The sequence below is a fragment of the Microtus ochrogaster genome, chromosome 2, assembly GCF_000317375.1.
Source record: "Microtus ochrogaster isolate Prairie Vole_2 chromosome 2, MicOch1.0, whole genome shotgun sequence".
In the NCBI taxonomy this organism is placed as follows: Eukaryota; Metazoa; Chordata; class Mammalia; order Rodentia; family Cricetidae; genus Microtus; species Microtus ochrogaster.
In genome coordinates, this window is record NC_022010.1 from 44,397,153 (window position 1) to 44,411,137 (window position 13,985).

The window sequence follows — 13,985 nt, forward strand, 5'->3', positions numbered from 1 at the left end:
CAAAAGTGATCACAAAATGGGACTGAACTTCCTATTGCCTAGTGACTCACATGTAGTAATTCTGATATAAACACCCACCTTGCCACTTTATGAACGTATAGCACATGCAGTGTATACTCTAGATGTGAGCATTCTAGGTTCATCACTTGGATTTGAATAAAAGTACTGTGCCGTTTGCACAATGGAATGACCTCATGACACTTTTTCAAACTATATCCCTGCCATAAAGAGAAAATCATATTGACTGCCCTCCTGTCCTTCAGACTCAACCTTTAAAAGGAATGCTAGGGAAAGACCCATTTGTGTGGTAAGAGGAGTCATAGGAAGGGCAAATAGACCTAGTAAAGGGGTTGGCTGCTAGGTCAAATCAAGCCTGCAGTTTTTCATTTTTTATACTTACTTTTTTTTTTTTTGAGACAGTCTCACTACATAGCCTTGTCTGGCCTGGAGCTTACTATGTAGACCAGGCAATCTTGAACTTACAGAGATCTATCTACCTCTGCCTTCTGGGGGCTGGGATTAAAGACATGTGCCACCATACCTGGCCAGATTTTTTTTCCATTTTTAAGGGGTATAAAAATCAAGATTTTTAAAAGTTTTCATGTCATGCACAACCCAAATTATTTACTATATAGGGCCTTTTACAGAAAAATTTTGTCAATACTTGGTTTAGAACATTGTTCTGGACCACATAATGCCCCTCCTACTGCACACATGCAACTGCATTGCCCGGATGCCTATGTTGATGACAAGACCCTAATGTTGCTGGTATTTGGGCAGGAACCTTTGGAGACAGTTTCATTTAGCTGAGTTCATGAAGAATTAGTACCCTTATAGGATACCAAAAAGTTCCCTTTCCACCCTCATGTGAGGCTGCGTCAGGAAGCCAGCCTGCAAGTCAGAAAAAGCTCTTACCACAGCCAACCATGCTGCCTGCCACCCTGATGGCCACCAAGCTCTGGAACTGTGAAAGAATTGACTTCCATTGTCTAGGCTATGAAGCCTGGGTAGCCCGAGGTACAGACCCCTTCCTAGTGTTTCTGAGAGCAGCCTCTAGTCCCGTGTCTCATCTTACTGAACCCTTACCATTTCTCTTCCTCCCTGCTGTAGTAAGAACGCTTGCCATAAAGCTTGGGCTCAGGAGTCCTTTGAAATAAATGGAGTGATAAACAGCAGGTTTCAAAGGACTGAGAAGAATGGGGTTTCTGCAATAGCTGCTTTCTTATGTGCACCATCTGTTTCTCTTCGACTGTGACAAAAGTGACAGCTTTCCGTGCGCTGATAGTCCCCATGCCTTTTAAAGTCAGACAGATGATGCTATTTATGTGTAAAGGTTTCTCTCTTGCACCCATTTGTTTCTCCAGCTTGAATTGCTATGTAAACTCCTGTGGCTAAACCACACAAACCACCTACACACTACCTCCTCCCTGGCTTCAGATCAGGGACAGGACCCATGCCCATGGTGTGCAGTAGGGTCTAGCCCATAGCACATTGCACCAGTGAGGTACCTCTGCCCTCTGTGTGCCCTCACTGTGAACATGCATCTTTGAACACAGCATGAGACACTTGGGGGACAGGGAAGTGTCTCAGTTAACATATTGTTTGCCTAGCACATGCAAAACTCTCAATTCAAACCCCAGCTCTGTATAATCCAGTATTGTGGTGCCTGCCTGTAATCCAGCACCCAGGAGGTACAGACAGATGGATAAGAAATTCAGAGTCATCTTTAGCCAGCCTAGGACACAGACCCTGTGTTTAAGATTAATGATACCTGGGGAAGCCCACCCTAGCCCTGCCCTCTGACCTTTCTGAGTCTCAGTAAATCAAAATTATCACCTTTTTCCTCTTTTGCCTTGTATGACCTTTTTCACTGTTAAAAGTCAGTGTTTTTTATTTATTTATTTATTTATTTATTTATTTATAATCTTGTTTAAAAAATCTTTATTAGTTTTTAACATTGCGATTTTTTAAAATATTTTACTTATTCACTACTTTTTGGTATATTTAACAAGTTGTGCAACCAACATACCTTAATCTAGTCTTAGAACATTCTTTCACTATAATATGATGCTTTTTCCTCTTCTATAGTTCACTGTACACCCAAACCCTAGCCACTACTAATTTACTTTCTGTCTCCAGATTTGTCTTTTCTAGACAATGACCACTTACGTTTTGCTTCTTTTACACAGTATGACACATGTTTTATTTTGTTTTTTTAACTCATTTAACTCATTTATGTTGTAGTATATACAGTTTTTTTTTTCCTGGAGGTTGCTGAATTATATTCTGCTGTATGACTATATTATGTCACCAGTTACTAGATATTTCAAGTGTTTTAACTCTTATAAACTGTGATAGTTCTATGAATATTTGAATGCAACCCTCTCCCCCCCCTTTTTTTTCCTGAAAAAGATTTCTCTATGTATCTTAGGCTGACCTCAAATTTGTGATCCTCCTGCCTCAGCCTTCTGAGTCCTGGGATTATATCCTACCATACTCAGCTTTAAACCTCTCCCTCTCTCGGTCTTTCTTTAGAAAATAGATTCTTCTCTCATACAATCTGACCAGACTCCCTCCTCTCCTCCAGATCTCCCCACCTCTCCTCTCCCCCAGATCCACTTCCCTTCAGAAAAGAGCAGGCCTCCAAGAGAAAACAATCAAACATGACTAAACAAGATACAATAAGACAAGGCAAAAGTCCTCATATGGAGGCTCAACAAGGCAGCCCAGTTGGAGGAAAAGAGTTCCAATAGCAGGCAAAAGAGTCAGAGATATATCTACTCCCACTGTTAGGAGTCCCACAGAAACACCTAGCTAACAACCACAGCATATATGTAGAGAGTCAGGTGCAGACCCATGTTGGCCCTGTGCTTGCTGCTTCAGTCTCTGAGCCCATGTGAGCCCTGCTTAGTTGATTCAGTGGGTTGTGTTCTCCTGGTGTCCTCCATCCCCTCTGACTCCTACAATCTTTCCTCCTCCTCTTCCAAGGGGTTCCCTGAGCTGTGAAGGGAGGGACCTAATAGAGATCTTCAATTTAGACTCTTTTCTCTCTGCACAATGTCTGGCTGCGGTTCTCTGTGCCTGCTCCCATCTGCTGCTGGTGACACTAGACATAACACCCATCTATGAGTATAACAGAATATCATTGGGAATCGTTTCATTGTTTGTTTGCCAGTCAAGTTTAGGGTTATCCTAGGTCTCTGGGATATCCAGTCTCCAGTTCCTGACCATCCAGACAGTATAGGGCATGGGCTCCCTCTCCTGGTGTGGGCCTTAAATTAGATCAGACATTGGTTGACCACTCCCACAAGTTTTACACCACCATTGCCCCAGCAGATCTTACAGGCAGGACAGACAGATTGTAGGTTGAAGGGGCGTGTGGGTTGGTGTCCAGGTTTCTCTTTTGACAGCCCGCAGAGAACCTTCCCACCCCAATGAGACAGGGGTGAAGGCTCCATGCAAGCCTAGTTCAACCTCCCTACATTCAATGAGCTCCTCTTATTCTTGATAGCTAATAAAACTGTATGTCTCTAGGTCTTAACTTGAAATAGCTGAATTGCAAGTCGTGGCTCATTCCTGTATCCTCAGTACTTAGGAGTCAGAGGCAGGAGGACAGTGACAGATTTGATACCAGCCTGGCTATTTAGTGAATCCTAGACCAGCCAGGGCTACACTGTCTCCAGAACAAGTAAACAAAGAGAACTGAGCTGAACTCTTTGACATGCTTGTCCTTTTCCTTCTCAAATGCCTTCCTAAGCTACACTATCATAACTTCTATGAAAACTTTTTATCATTTCTCTTTGAATCACTACCCTCTATTAGATAGGACTGGTGAAATAGTCCCAACTTTTGCTTTCAAAAGCAAAAAAATTAGTTTTCATCGAATGTAAGAGGCATTATACCATACAGCCCTGGAACCAGATCTGAACTGGAACTGAGAAAACTGAATGATGGGACGTGGTCTGCTCAAGACCCTCTAATCAAAGGAAAATATAACATTCCAATCCAACCCACCCAGCAACCAGTGATCCTTTATTCTCTTCTCCTCTGCCTCCTCCTCCACCCCTGCCTTCTTGTTGGGCTGGTTCTAACTGTTAGCCAGCCCAGTGACTTTCCAGGGGAAGGTAACACCATTCCTTCCCAGGGCACTGCACAGGACCCCTTGTCAGCGCCCATTCAACTCACCCACCATCCTCTGTGGGACTCCTCCTTGCTCCTGGCCTCAGTTTGGATTTAAGTCCATGGCCCAGAATCCTGCAGCTTAAGGAGGTAGCAGGTGTTCTTAGTCATCTGGTTTGTTATGTCAGTTTTCTGGTTTCAGACCAGCATCTGTGCTTTTTGCTTTTATCTACTAGTCTCATGTTAATGATGTCCTTTTATGCTTTAAAGTACATGCCCTCTGTTTCCTTTTCTAGGATAAACTCTGCTAGCTAGTTCAAGGCCCCTAGTTGAGGTCTGATCTATTTAGAGCATAGTCTTAGGGACAGGACTACAGTATTAATGGCTGAATGCTGAGTGTGTGTTTTGTAATCGCTCATACTCTGTTTGCTCCCATTTCTGGGGTTCATAAGTCAGTGTCGTAGTTAGGGTTTCTCTTGTTGTGCAGAGACACCATGGCCATGATAGCTCTTACAAAGGAAAACATTTAATTGGGTCTGGTTTACAGTTCAGAGGCTTACTTAGTCCATTGTCATCGTGATGGGAAGCATGACAGTACACAGGCAGACATGGTACTGGAGAAGCAGCTGAGAGCTTTACATCTGGATCTGATGGCAGCAGGAAGAGACCAAGGCATACTTCCTCCAACAAGACCACAGCTCCTAATAGTACAACTTCCTATGAGCCTATGGGGTCATATTCTTTCAAACCACCATCTTCCGTTTCCAAGCCCCTATAGGCTTGTAGCCATATCATAATACAGAAATGCATTAAGTCCAACTTTAAAAATCCCCTTAGTCTATAATAGTCTAAATCCTGTAAGTAAAAGTCTAAAGTCTTTACTGAGACTCATGCAGTCTCTTAACTGTAACCCCCTGTAAAATCAAAATGAAAAGAAGATCACATACTTCCAACATAAAATGACACAGGCTACACATTATCATTCTAAACGGATAGAACAGGAGAAGCGTGAGAAAATATTGGACCAAACAAAGCAAGACCAAAAACTAACTGGGCAAACTCCAAACTCTGCATCTCCATGTCTTATGTTAAAAACACTCTTCAGATCTCCAGCTCTTTTCAGCTTTGTTGATTGCAGCACACTTCTTTCCTTGGGCTGGTTCCTCTCCCTGTTAGCACCTTTCCATGGCAGGTATCCCACAACTCTGCACCTTCAATATTTTAGGGTCTCCAAGGCAATCAAGGCTTCTCAGCTTCACACAGCGGCCTCTCTGGGCCACCATCCAGGGACACTTCTGACACACATCTGGCTCCCAATGGCTTTCCTTAGTCATGGGAGGAGATTCCATAAGCCCTTTCTTCTATTCTTTACTCTATAGACAGCCATGTGGTTCTGGAGCTAGAGCTCTGCTGCTGCTGTGGCCGGATCTCTGCTCCTCACTCCATTACATCTCCACCAGCCTTCTGCTCTGCGTGGTTTCCTTCACCGCCTGAGCTTGGCTGTCCTCAAACTCATGTTGTGGATCAGGCTGTCCGTGAATTGAAGATCTGCCTGCCTCTGCCTTCCTAGTGCTGGGATTTAGGCGCTTACCACCACACCTGGCTCTAAGCTTTCTTTAATTCCTTTTCACAAATTGGAAGCTTAACTGAGTGGGATCTTGCCCTGAGATCACCACTCGACATAACTTTAGATTATTCTCTAATCTGTTTATCTCCTTTAGCACAGACCTTAGCTCCATTTCACTTCCTGGTGCCCCTTTTCTTCTCAGATTGTACATTTTGTGTTTTCCTTGCTCAACTTGTTCACTATAAATCTGCATAAGAGTGAACACTAATCACCACAAAGAGTCAATACTAGGCTGTTTTGATATTTCCTCAGCTAATGCAATTAATGCAAAAATTCTTCAATTTAGCCTCAGGCAGATATTTTTGGACAAGGACAGAAAGCAGCCACATTCTTCACCAAAATGTCACAAGATTAATAGCACATATTAATCTTCTTCTCTGAAACCTCTTGAGCCAGTCCTCCACAGTTCAGATCACCTCAGCACCACTGTCTTCCATGTTCCTACTAGGATGGGCCAGTAAGCCCCACTTAAAGCCTTCAACTGCTTTTCTAATCCAAAGCCCACATTCCTCCCAACAAAAGCGTGGTGAGGCTTTTCACAGCAATACTCTAGTCCCTAGTATCAGCTTTGTCTGAGTTGGAATTTTTGTTGCCTTGAAGAGACACCATGACCATCACCACTCTTACTAAAAAAAAAACAAAAAACAAAAAACAAAAAAAAAACCTTAATTTGGGCTGACTCACAGTTCAGAGGCTTAGTAGGCAGACATGGTGCTGAAGGGGTAGCTGGGAGTTTTACATCTGAATCCGAAGGCAGTAGGAGGAGACTGAGACACACTTTCTCTAACAACACCACACCTACTTCAATAAGGGCACACCTCTTAATAGTGCCATTTTCTTTCAAACCACCAAAGCCAGAGTATTCTTTAGTCTGTACTGAAGTCACTTCATTGCTGAATTGTGGAAGACTTTATATTTCTTTCTATAGATTTTGAAGTATTTCATGTAAGTTATTTTATCATGGAGGTATGACATTTACCATTTTGATCATTTTTGGGTGTGCAGTTAAGTTGCTTTAAGTGTATTCCCTTGATTGCCTTCCATCTGCAGAATTTTCTTCAATTTCCCAAACCGAAAGTCATACCAGTTAAACAGTATTTCCCCATTTTCCTGCCCAGCTCCTAGAAACCTGTCTTTACTTACCTCTGAGTTTGACTTCTCATGTGCTCATGTAAGTAGAATCATAGTGTTGGTTCTTTTGTGAAGGGCATATTTAACTGAAATAATCTTCAAGGTTCATTTATCCATGTTGTAGCACCTGTAAAGATTTTCTTAAGGCTTAATAATATTTCCTATTCTGTGTGTTTATACATGCATGCAGTTGTTGATGTATTTATCCATACTGTACTCTTGAATCCCATCCACCTTTTGACTGTTATGATTGATACTTTTGTGACATGAGTTACAGACTCTAGTCCCAGTCTTGCTGGTCGTTGTCTTAGGGTTTCTGTTGCTGTGAAGAGACACCACGACCATGGCAGCTCTTATAAAGGAAGCATTTAAATTGGGGTAGATTACAGTTCAGAGGTTCAGAGGTCTATTATGATGGCAGGACATGGTGGTGTGTAGGCAGACTGTGCTGGAGAAGAAGCTGAGAGTCCTACATCTTGATGTACAGGCAACAGGAAGTGAACTGAGACATGGGGCCTGGCTTGATCATATGAGACCTCAAAGCCTTCCGCCACAGTGACACACGCCCTCCAACAAGGCCATACCTACTCCAGCAAAGCCTAATTGTACCACTCCCTGTGAGCTTATGGGGACAATTACATTCAAACTACTACAGTCATCTTGTTGATTTTAACTCATTACATTTTGCCCTTGTGCCTTGTTATTAAATAATTATCTGCAAATCAGAAAGATTCGACCTCTAACTTTATCCAAATCTCTTCTTTTTTATTTTAATCTTATTTTATGTATATGAGTGTTTTGCCTACATGTATGTCCATGCACCATGTGTGTGCCTGGTACCCACAGAGACCAGAAGAGGGCATTGAATCCCCTGAAACTAGAGTTAAGAATGGTTGAAAGCCACCATGTAGGTGCTTGGAGTTGAGCCTAGGTCCTCTGGAAGTGCCCTCTAGGCCATCTCTGTAGTTGCTCAAATCCCTTCTTGATCCCAAGGATGAATTTCTTATTGATCAGCAGCTATAATTGTACAACATGGCCATTCCCCTAGTCCCAGCCTTTAAAAGAGACGTAAGTAAACAGAGACTGTGTAAAAGCTGTCTGTTCCTTCAGACCACCTGCTTGACTGGGTCAAAGTGAGAAACTTGAGATTCATCTGCTCATTTGTTACCTGCCTATGTGGGTAACAGATATTAAATATTACAAAGAAGGGAACTGGGTCTAGTGAGCTGAGTAGGTTGAATCCCTTTGCTCCACAGATAGTTGTGGAGCTTGTTCCTGGGAAAAGCATTGCGTGCTTTGGGAAGACAAAAGATAAGTTAAATCACATATTCTTTCAAGATGATATAGAGTACAAAACACTGGAGGAGCTTCCTACTGGGGGTCTTTACACAGGATTTAGCCATAGCTGTAAAGTAATAATAATAAAATAAAACCAGTAAAATCCTACATCAGTGTCAGATAAAGAAGCTTACAAAATTCCATGAAAAAGCAGCACGTCCTACGAGCTTAGATTCAGTATCAGTAGGCTTTAACTCAAAGCTTCACCATGGCTTTGAAGGTGCGGCACTCTGGCCTTACTGTGGCTAATAAAAAAGCACCAGGAAAGCAGAAAGTACTCCTGCTCTTGACAGTATAAAATTCTTATTATTTTTAGAGAATAGTAACCATGCATTTATGAAGTTCTTTGTCAGGGCAATTTAGTTAATAGCTATGTAAATGACTGCTTCTTTCATCGTGTAGGTGGATTGCTCCATGTACACTTTCTGAGAAAGAATGTAAGTGCTAGAAACTGTTGCCTCTGCAGATGGAAAAAAGCAAAAGTGAAGGCTGGGATGCTGTACCTTTGCTGCTAGGTTTTGGGATAAGACAGAAAACAGTGCATAGTAGTCTGCTCAGTTTACTGAGTCGGATTTCTAACACATCAACTCACCAACCACGGAGGGTGTGGGAAACAGCGTCTCTGTTGGGTTTGGCTCATGAAAAAAATGATCAACTAGAGTGGGATGGGAGGGTGCTTCAGTTCATGTTATAGCCATAAGTTCCCCTGCATGGGGACAGCATCTATAAGATACGTAGTGGCAGTTTAAAAGGTTGTCATTTTTACAGCATAAAAACAGGCAGTGTCAAAGCACTTTTGGTTCTAGCTGCTTCCTGTGATCCGCAAGACAGCTTTTCTCCTCACAGAGGGTGTAAGCCTGGGCTCGGGGAAGAAGTCATGAGTGCCCCACCATAAAAACCTGCCTGGTGAATGGTCTACACCTCTTCCTCCCTTGAGTTCATTCTGCCCATCTGAGCTTTAACGTCACATTCTCGTTCTTGAAATGTCCTCAGATCCCAGCTGTGACACCAATTGCATTCAGATTCTTGGTGACGGATCCTAAGCGTCCCACCAGCTTGTCCTCCTGGCCTCCCTGCCTCCCTGCTTTTGACTCCTGCCAGTGTCACTGTACCTTTGCCTCTCAGAGCAGCAGAGAGCCTTGCTGTATTTGCCCCCCCCCCACCGGGAGATCCAGCTCAGATAGTTGTCGTCCAGCGGCTCCTGTGGGCTGGCCCATAAGCTGAGCCTCCTATGCGTCTCTGCAGGACTGCTGTAATACCTGGGTTTTGGTCAGCCCTTTTCTGAGCTGTGCTACAGCCACTGAGAACAGAGATGGGTGGTTGTGGCTGGGCAGCTCTACAGGCACTGCAGACTGTAATGCCTCTTTCCACGTGCTCCTTTGTTTGCTCTTACATCTTTTTCCTTTCCCTGCAGGTGCAGAGTGAAGACAGTGTGCTTCTGTTTGTTATTGCCTGGACAATCACGGAAATTATTCGTTACTCCTTTTACACGTTTAGTCTATTAAACCATTTGCCTTACATCATCAAATGGGCCAGGTAAAGAAGTGCATAAGCGAAGACTAACTTTGAAAGCATCCATCACTGTATTCTCCTCTCACCACCTGAGTATTGCCTCCAGCTCCCCCAAATTCGAACTGAATGAAATGGAGGGGTCTCACTAGAATGGTCTTGACTTTCATCTCTAGAAACAGTTCTGCAGTCTCTGTGTTTTACTTAGATTATTTTTATGGAAATCAGTTCTTTTCTGTTAACTTATTCAGTAGAGATTTAATATCTGATTTTTGTCCTTATTCGATTTAGCTGATGAACTTGTCCCATTGTGGTGATTTCTGGTTCATATCTACCTCTCTTAGTCTTGTTTTTTCAAGAAACTATGAGTTTTAAGGTCATTTTTACTTAATAGCAAACATTATGTTGTTTTCTCAGCTTATGAGTTTTATTTTGCTTTTCATTTTAAGAATTCAATTAAGAATTCAGCACAGTGATTCACGCCTTTGTAATTCCCAAAACTTGGGAGGCTGAGACAGGAGAATTGCCCTAAATTTTGGCCACAGAATGAGATCCTTTTCTCAGTCACAATAACAAAATTCCGTTATGGCTTTGGCAAAAGACTGATGGCAGATCTGTCTATCCAGTTAGGATTTTGTGCCTGAAGGACTGGGGTGAGGAGGACACAGCATAAAGCTCCAGACTCACTTTGGAGTTGAGACTCCTCATTTCCTGGGAGGGAAACAGCTGTTGTTCAGTGATTACATTAGGAACAGCATCCCGTTTCCAACATTTCAGGTATATGAGCCTCTTTTATTATTTTCTGAAATAATTATATTCAGGAAAAAGGGGAGCTAGCAGCTCCCAACCCACCTGCACCGCCACTGTGCCGGCTCTCTGTCTGTGGGGATGGTTGTTGGCTGGGCCTTGGCTTTACTCTTGAAGAATTCTTTTTTTAATTGTGCATACAGTGTTCTGGCGTGGCACCAAATCTCATTATAGATGGTTGTGAGCTACCGTGTGGTTGCTGGGAATGGAACCCAGGTCCTCTAGAAGAGCAGACAGTGTTCTTAATCTCTTCAGCCCCTCTTGGAGAGTTCTTTGGCTCATTTTCCTCCGTGGTCTATGAACAATTCTTTACCACTACCCTGCCTAATGAGCTAGGTTGGCAACAGAGAATATGGCTTCTTTCTCAGCAGATTCCTGTGCCTGGAAGTTTTGTCCAGGTTAATCTTGAGCCATGAACAGGCACTGGTTTCTTAAATCAAAGCTGGTAATTTCCACAGGATGTTGATGCCGTAGAATAATTTGTAGGCCAGTCCTGTGCTAGTAGTACCTGCCCTCAGAATTCTTTTTGTTTAATATGTATAAATGTTTTGCCTACAGGCATGTATGTGTACCACATGTATGTCTGATGCCTGCAGAAGTCAGAGGGTTTTGGATTTCTTGGAACTGTAATTATGGATAGCTATGAGCCACCATGTGGGTGCTGGGAATTGAACCCTGGTCCTCTGTAAGAGCAGCCAGTCCTCTTAACCACTGAGCCTCTCTCCAGCTCTTCTGAATTCTTTTAAAACAGATGAAACTTTTTTGGGTTTTTTGTTTTGTTTTGTTTTTTGAGACAGGGTTTCTCTGTAGCTTTGGAGCCTATCCTGGAACTTACTTTGTAGACCAGGCTGGCCTCAAACTCATGGCGATCCTCCTGTCTCTGCCTCTTGAGTGCTGGAACTAAAGGCATTCACCACCACTGCCCAGCCAGATAAAACTTTTTAAAGTGAGAATAATTGTACGAGCCTCTCATGCAGCAATAATAGTATAATTGTGTGGGTTTATTTGTAAAATTAAAGGCTATTAAAAATTTAATGTTAAAATTAGTCAAGATTCTGTTTTCACAGTAGCATGTATAGGCATTTGGGAAACAGCAGAAAGTACATGTGTAATGTGCTGTTTTCTTCAATCCACATGCAGCTTGGTATGCCCTAGGAATTCCTGGGTAGCTGTTCTACCTCCTTCCTCTGTGCCTCCATGAGGAAGGCCCTTCGTATGTCTTAATGCCCCTTTGTTGGTCTCAAGAGGCATGTTCTGAAGAAGACAAGTTTTGAGGCTGGCTAAACACATTGACTTTGCTTTAGAACATTTAGAAACATGTACCTACAATGGGCCCTTTTCAAATTGCCTGGTAAAGGCTGAATATAAACAGGTGATCAGGAAATGCAGAGACAATAGCTTTCTGAGAAGACAGTGCTTCTGAACATGGCTTTGAGCCACACAGTGAGGTTTTGTTTTGTTGCAGGTACACGCTTTTCATCGTACTGTACCCAATGGGGGTATCGGGAGAGTTGCTCACAATATACGCAGCTCTGCCCTTTGTCCGACAGGCTGGCCTGTACTCCATCAGCTTACCTAACAAATACAACTTCTCCTTTGACTACTATGCATTCCTGATCCTGGTAATGATCTCCTACATTCCACGTAAGTATATTTATGTGCAAAAGTCAGCTCTACAGTAACTAGAGTTACATCTTTGCTTGTCTTTGCTTTATATCTAATATAAATCTCATTGATGGGAACACTTTGGTTTTCATTGATCACCAACTATCAGAAGTAATTTTCTCTGGTAGTAATTGAATAAAGATGAACCCTTCTTAGTGTGTGGGTTTGAAACACTGAAGAGGAGGCTAGGTCAACCCTGTATTAGGGAGAGTATTGAGGAGAAAGCAGAAAGCCACTGAAGGCCTTACCTTGCTTTATTCTCCTATCTCTTAAGAATTGTTTTATTATGGTTTGTGAGACACATTGTAAAAGATGTTTGCTTTGCTCGCTATATCAAAATAGGCAGCTCTGCTTCATTTCCAGAGCTTAGAAGCTTACTAGAAGAAACAAATAACAAAATGAAAACAAATGTTCTATTTTTCTACATTTCTCGTTTTCTTGTTGAGCACAAAACCCTCAGAATAGGACACAGTGTTCCCTTCAGTGTGGTTTCCAGTTATTCTAATAGAACCATTGATGGCTTAAATGTACGGAAAATTCAATGTACCGCTGAGTACACAGGGACGGAGCGGGAAGGGCACGTCCGACAGTGCCATCGGATCTTGTTGCTGTCACGAGGAGTGTTTTCCTCAGTTGTAACTCCTCTGGTTGATCTCTGTATTCCAAAAAGGACCTGTTAGACTTAAGGACAACCCCAGCTAACTCATCTTCTCATCCAGTTATACTGTAGCACTGTAACGCTGAATCTCCCTTAAACCCCACTAAAGTTCACACAGGGATAGATTTTATTTCTTTAGCCCCCAGCATTATCTGAGTGAGTCATCCTATGTTTGTGTCCCTCTGTGGAAAATTGCATTTTACGCATTGTGAGGAGGGGAAAAAAACTCCATCCAGATTTCATCTGCACATTTGTCTTGAAGAAATTCTTGAACACAGCAATCCTGTTTTATGGTTTGGTTTCCCTTCTATTCATTCCCAAACCCTCCCCTTTCGTGCTGGGTCCCTGGCAGCTAACAGCCATTTCTCCTCACATGGGAAAGGGCCTGGATGTTGAAACAAAAGACAAATCTGCAAGAGTGAAATGTGCATTACGCAAATGCACGGTTTTTTCACCTTTCAACGTTTGCTTCCTGGAGCTTCATGTTTTCAGCTCCAAAGCAGCAAGGAACAGCAGTGGTTTTACTACTCTCAGAATAGCAACCCCGTGGGCACCTTAGTTGTTTGTTTCTATTCTGACAAGCAGGAGATATGCCCCACACTGTGGGACTAAGAAGGCAGGGAGGGTGGCATGGACACACCTCTGAAGAACTTCCACACTGATGGTGATCCAGGGTCCAGCTCAGGGTTCCTGCCAGAGTCCCACTGCTGGTAGGGCCTCCATCTAGGAGCAGTTCTCAAGGCGGCCTCCCTCTGCTCTCCCCGGTAGCCAGCCTTGCCAAGCCTTCCTGATGGCCTATTGCTGGACTGACTAGCAGGTGAGGCATGAGCAGCCCTCCGTGATACTGGGGCCCTGGTGGAAACTACAGCCAGCACTGTGGGGTCTTCCATCTTGACCTTCAGGGAGAGGGGAGCAAGCGCAGACCTAAGGGCAGAACTTGCTCTCATTCTCGTTCATTTTTGAGGAGTGGGATTGTTGGGCCTTAGCACATAGCCTCTACAACTAGCCTGTGTCTGCAGCCCTAAGCTAGATTCACTGTCTTTTCACTTACATGTTTACTTTTTATTTATAAGGAGCACACATGTGAAGTCAGAGGACAAAAGTGAAGAGTTATTTCTCTTTCCATGTGAC

The 13,985-nt window shown here is 43.0% G+C and overlaps 1 protein-coding gene across 1 annotated transcript in view; it reads left to right on the forward strand.

The window, feature by feature from the left end:
* Positions 1–13,985, forward strand: part of Hacd2 (3-hydroxyacyl-CoA dehydratase 2) — a 92,892-nt gene that overhangs the window by 72,964 nt on the left and 5,943 nt on the right. The window contains exons 5-6 of the mRNA XM_005344887.3: positions 9,630–9,751; positions 11,997–12,175. Coding sequence (XP_005344944.1) covers positions 9,630–9,751; positions 11,997–12,175 — 301 coding nt within the window. The remainder of the gene's footprint in view (positions 1–9,629; positions 9,752–11,996; positions 12,176–13,985) is intronic.